The sequence below is a fragment of the Cetorhinus maximus genome, chromosome 8, assembly GCF_964194155.1.
Source record: "Cetorhinus maximus chromosome 8, sCetMax3.hap1.1, whole genome shotgun sequence".
In the NCBI taxonomy this organism is placed as follows: domain Eukaryota; kingdom Metazoa; phylum Chordata; class Chondrichthyes; order Lamniformes; family Cetorhinidae; genus Cetorhinus; species Cetorhinus maximus.
This window is the reverse complement of record NC_135886.1, coordinates 110,842,562-110,848,321: the sequence shown is the minus strand read 5'-3', so window position 1 is coordinate 110,848,321 and position 5,760 is coordinate 110,842,562. Positions and strand designations below refer to the sequence as shown.

At 41.9% G+C, this 5,760-nt stretch overlaps 1 protein-coding gene across 1 annotated transcript; it reads right to left on the bottom strand.

Moving 5' to 3' along the window:
• Positions 1-735: 735 nt before the first annotated feature.
• asb12a (ankyrin repeat and SOCS box-containing 12a) lies at positions 736-5,318 on the bottom strand. The gene is made up of 2 exons (XM_078546261.1): positions 4,240-5,318; positions 736-2,319 (listed from the first exon to the last, which is right to left on the bottom strand). The coding sequence occupies exons 1-2, from the start codon at positions 5,054-5,056 to the stop codon at positions 2,186-2,188; spliced, it is 951 nt and encodes a 316-aa protein (XP_078402387.1). The 5' UTR covers positions 5,057-5,318; the 3' UTR covers positions 736-2,185.
• Between the last annotated feature and the right edge of the window lie 442 nt (positions 5,319-5,760).

Below are 5,760 nucleotides of genomic sequence, written 5' to 3'. Positions count from 1 at the left end.
AGTGATGAGAAGAGTGACTTTATCCTGGCAGAATGGATGAGACCATTTATCCTGTTGTGGCACTGGGTGGCTATCCTCTTTCGCAGATCATTGGCGCTGACCACGGCAGCCACCATCTCCCATTGCTCTTCCTGCGGCCAGAGCGGGGATAGAGGACATCATGGCAGGCCTCCACTGTGTCCAAAAGGCATTAAACAAGGGGCTGCAGTCTTCTTGACTTTCGGAGCCATGTCTTCTGTGAAGCAGTCCTGGGCTGGAAGCACTGAGAGGTGTGCGAGGATGCACTTTAAATATGGCGCCCAGCCTGAGGAAGCAGCGAGTTGATGGCGTGGCTGGTGAATGACAGCCCGTCCACCATCGAAACTGGGAATGCATAATTAATGCATCTGGACTGGGACGATATGGCGTGAGAAGCTGCCATTGTGGCCAGCGAGTAAAACATCATTTTTCCTGCCCGCTACCACACTTAGTGCCAATCTGGGATGATTCCGCCCGTTAACTCTGTTTCTCTCTCCACTGATGCTTCCTGACCTGCTGAGTATTTCCAGCATTTTGTTTTTTATTTCAGATTTCCTGCATCGGCAGTATTTTGCTTTTGTATTAATGTATATTTTTTTCCCCCCCAAGTACAGTATTGTGATGTTGTAGTAAAAATATCCCAGAGGCAGTGAAAATGCTGTTTTGATGCTATTATCGTGATTGATAATAAATCATCTGTAAAAATAACACTTGTCGTACTTCATGTCCATTTATTTGCATAAGATACAGTCATTTGATATCTGGAGTGTATCCTGTATTTTATGGAGTACATGGGAACAACATAATATTTCTTGAAGTAATACTTCAAAAAAAGTGATAACTTAAGTGTTTTTTATACTTTTTATTTTTCATACTTCACAAACTATAAGAATTTTTAAGGCAGGAGAGGAACTCTATTTCTTTTACTGGATGCCTCTTTTTGTTTTTTCCCCGCTGTCATCCAGTTTTCTTCCCTCCTGGTTCACCAGGTACCAGTGGCACTGTGGTTCCTAACAGAAGTAACCACTCTTAATCTGTAAGCATAGATGTTAGGGCCTGAGTTTAACTCACTGAAAACCCATTCACTTACACAGAGTTAAAATGAGGCCTTTATAAGTGTCAGCAGGCACCTCAATGTGGAGGGCATCAAAATTCTGTCCTTACCCGGTGCCCACACACTTGCACTTAAACAAATGATAACAGTAAAGGAAAATATGACAACACTGAGTTTGAGCCTGCTTTTCAATTGTAGATGTAATCAAATAAATAATTAATGAAACAGTTAATATACTACAAGTCTTTTCTATTTAATAAATAGAACATCACTTTACAGCATGTGTTCTTTCTAATAAATTGTCTAAATATTTTGTGATTTACTATATTATAAAAGTACCATGTTTAACAAAATCTTCTTTTTAAGTCCCCTTTGAAGAGTCATTGGCATAGTGGTAATGCCACTGGGCTAGTAATCTAGAGGGCCAGGCTAGTGGTCTGGGCACCTGGGCTCACATCTCACCACAGCAGATGGTGGCATTTAAATTCAATTCCTAAATCTGGAATTGAAAGCTAAACTCAGTAATGGTGACCATGAAAATATCATTGATTGTTGTAAAAACCCATCTGGTTCACTTGTGTCCTTTAGGAAAGGAAATCTGCCGTCCTTGCCTGGTCTGGTCTACATGTGATGCCAGACCCACAGTAATGTGCTTGACTCGTTAAATGCCCTCTGAAATAGCCTAGCAAACCATTCAGTTCAAGAGGAATTAGGGACAGGCAAGAAATGCTGGCCTCACCAGCGATGCCCACGCCCCATGAATTTTTTTTTTTTAATTATGGAATTATTTATATAATAGCATAGTATCTTCAAGTTAAATTAAGAAATTCTACTAGCAAGAGGTGAGGAAAAAAAACTAAATTTCCTATATGCACTCTTGAGAGGTGAAGCTTGAAAATTGCTTCATGAGACAACACACAATACAATTACAACCTGCAAAAATCCAATTGGTTTCATAACTGTTGAAGTAAAATGCTGTACCTGTGTCCAACTCTGTTGCAGATGCAATTGAACCATTTTAAAATCACAAAATCACACATGATAAAGATGGGCTTTTGGCCAAATTTATCTCATCCCCACATGGCACAAAATATGTTAAAATCAACAGTCAACTCAGATCTGGTGTTTCACATAATTTTTTAGGATTGGTGGTATGTCCAGATGATCAATGGAATGTAGTCCACTTCCTTGTTTGAGGTATTTGCGAATGATTATCCTAGACAGTGACATCAAGCACCTTGGTTGAGCTGGAATCAAAAATATTTTAGGTCAATGTCTTAGCTCAACAATATCAGTAGCAATCGTGATGACTTTTTTTTTTTCAATTCAAACCTGGTCATAGAACATTTGGGCTCTGATATTCCTCTACTCTCCTGCACTTGGGCTGAGGTCTGCTATGATCTGAATCCACGTTTCCAGGTTCAGGTTAGTAGCATTGGCCCTTATCCTAAGCTCAGGGTGGGAATCCAGAGAGCAGTGCCTACTAGTGTGGTACCCAGGAATGAACGCCGTACTCCAGTTTCAGTCTACCCAGAGTTTTGCACAACTGTGGCGTAACTTCCACCCCTTTGAATTCCTGTTCCCTTGAGGTAAAGACTAAAATTTTATTAGCCTTTTAAATTATTTCTTATACCTGTCCACTAATTTTTAGTGATTTCTGTGCATGGACCCCTAAGTCTATCGGCTCCTCCATAATTTCTAGCTTCTTACCATTTAGAGAATATTCTGATCCATCTTCCTTTGGTTCAAAGTGGGTGACCGCACATTTCCCTATTTTGAAATCTATCTGCCACCTGTTTTATTCATTTAATCTATCAAAGTCCCTTTACAACTTTCTACTCCCATCTGCACTACATACTGTGCTGCAAACCTGGGGCAACATTTTCCCCCTGTCAGGAGCGGGAGAGTGGGAGCGGGCGCAGGTGGGCGGGTTCACGATCGTTCCCCCCAGTTGGGGGTGTGCCGCCATTTTACGGTAGCGGGCCAATTAAGGCCCGCCCAGCATGACGTCCGCCAGGAAGCTCTATGCGCTCCCTGTGCTGGCGGGGGGGGGGGGGGGGGGGGGGGCGGGGGGGGGGATTCCCTGAGCCGGGAGTGCGGTGTTCCACGCATGCACGCGAAAGAGCGCACAAATCTCCCTGAGGCAAAGTGCTACCTCAGGGAGATCGGCTCAGGTTTGAAACATTAAATAAAGATGAGAAAAAAATTTCACTGCCATGTCCCCTCATGTGACACTATCACATCAATTGGGACATGTCCATAACTTTTACTTTAAACTATTCTTAAATTTTTAAATCCCTCATGAAACCTCATCCTGCCCGTGGATGAGGTTTCATGTCTTTTCAGAAGCCTGCTAGGGCTCCCGGCCTGCCCACCAACCTTAAGGTTGGACGGGCAGGTCCATTAACGATTTCAATTACTTTTTTAATGGCCTCAATAGGCTATTGACAGGTCCGCCTGCCGACCTGAGAATGTAAATGACGCGGGGTGACGTCGGGACATTATTATTATCAGGGCGTCATTTTACACGTCGGCGAGCGGGCCCCACTCCCCGCTCGCTGACCGGAAGATGCAGCTCCTGATGAAAGAGAATTCACTGATTTTTTTTCTGGCCTTACGGTAATAAACTTAAGCTGTTATCTCCCCAGAGGCCATCAATCTCGAGAAGCTTTTTAGTTCCAGGTTTTCTTGTTAAGCTAAACTTAAATATTCTGGCTGCCATGGTGGGATTTGAACTTCTGTTCTTGGGTCACATTATACAAAAACAGATTGTCCAATGTTCTTTTCCAGAAGTCAATTTCTGCATTTTATCACAAATAAATGAATGAATAAATAATGCGATTCTAAGGTCATTTTAACAAGTAATAAATACAGAGCTGCTCTCTACATATGCAATAATATGGAAAATTTGAATGACAGTTTTAGTTTTGAATAATTAAGCTACCACCACAATAGTTAAAGCCTAGTTAGCAATTGATGAGAGTGCATCCTGCCATCCTCAATTCCCCAGTTTTATTTTAAGACTGGTTCTTTTTTTTATACTAACTTGCAGTTTTATGAGAAAACACAGCAATTACTTGGCAGTTGCTGTTCAATTAATGCACGAGCTCTGCTGCTTAAAAGTATGACTTTTTGACATAGAAATGACAATTAAATCTGTTGCTTACCTCTGGCTTTGGTTAGGAGTTTAAACACTTCATTTTGCTTTATATTTTTATCCACAGAGAGATCTGGTAAGTAAAGGTTCGCTCCAAAGTCTATGAGCAGCTGGACATATTCAGTCCCACAACCATATCTGAAACACATCTCCAGAGCAGTCTTTGGTGTTTTAATTCTTGCCAGTAGTCTCTCCTCGGTGCAGTTAAAATCTGGGTTGGCTCCATATAAGAGAAGAAGCCGAAAGCAGTCAAAGTGTCCATACACCAAAGAAAGATAGAGAGGACCACTGCAAGCACAGGGATTGGAGGCCCAATCCGGCATCTTGGAGCGGACATTGACTTCTGCCCCATGTTCCAACAGTTCCTTCAAAATCTCCACCTCCCCTTCTCTGGCAGCAATCAAAATAGGTGAACTGTTGTTATACTTACTACCATTGGGATTAGCTCCTGCCCTGAGCAAAGCCTGGACACAATCTAAATGCCTACCGCTAACAGCAGTGAACAAAGGGGTTTGAGCCTTCACATCCAAACTGTCCACCTCAGCACCATGAGCTAGCAGGACCTCCAGACATTTCAGATGACCACTAGTAGCTGCTAAACGTAGTGGGGTTCCTGGAATACCCCACCCACTCCGGCTATTAACAAATCTAGTGTACCTCTCCTGGGATAGGAGTTCAGCTAACAGTTTGTCATCATCTTTAGAGATTGCTTGGTTCAACTGACTTCTTTCCCCATTGTCATCTTCATCTTTTGGCTGGAACATGGAAAATATCTTGGTAATATCCAACAGGCTCATTTTGACAGGCCGCATAATCTCCAATTCCATGTCAATGAAAGATCATCCACTCAGTTTCAGACACATCCGGACATAATTCATTCTGGTCACTCCTTAAAATTTGCTGACTGCAAACATAGTTGATATGTAAGAGAACAGTAAAGAAATTAGGCACTAAAATATTCTATTGCCTTCACGGATCTGGTAATGCACAAGAAAGACTTCCCAAATGTACTTTTGTAACCAAATTCTTAAATAGATTCAAACAGCTTCTTCAGTGTACTGACCTCTCCAAATACCACAGCAAATGTGTCTGAACAGAGATCCACAGGGCAGGCTAAATTTAGCCCTCACGTCCTTCCTTACTTGGTCAATCCTACTGGTGCGGGTAAATATAGATAGGTGGCAATGTGTGAGTATGTGTGTGTGTGTGTGTGCCTGTGTCTGAGTGAAGGCAGGGGAGGAGAGATGTAAGAGGCTTAAGTGAGAAAAGAAAAATGCTTCAAATATAACTGCAGACAGAACATGAATAGATGTCATTAAAATACAATTAGTAAATGCAAACAGAAAGTGGGAAGAATTAGCATTACTTCTTTAAGTAAAATAAATGAACTACTTCTGAGTACTCGTAAAAAGATGTTTGAGAACCTCATTTGGTGTTAATGGTCTTAGGTAGTGATGCAAAAGTGATAGTGATAGAATTGCAGAGGTCCCAATCTAACTCAAGAATGCAGCAGTGTGAAAGCTTCTTGGGA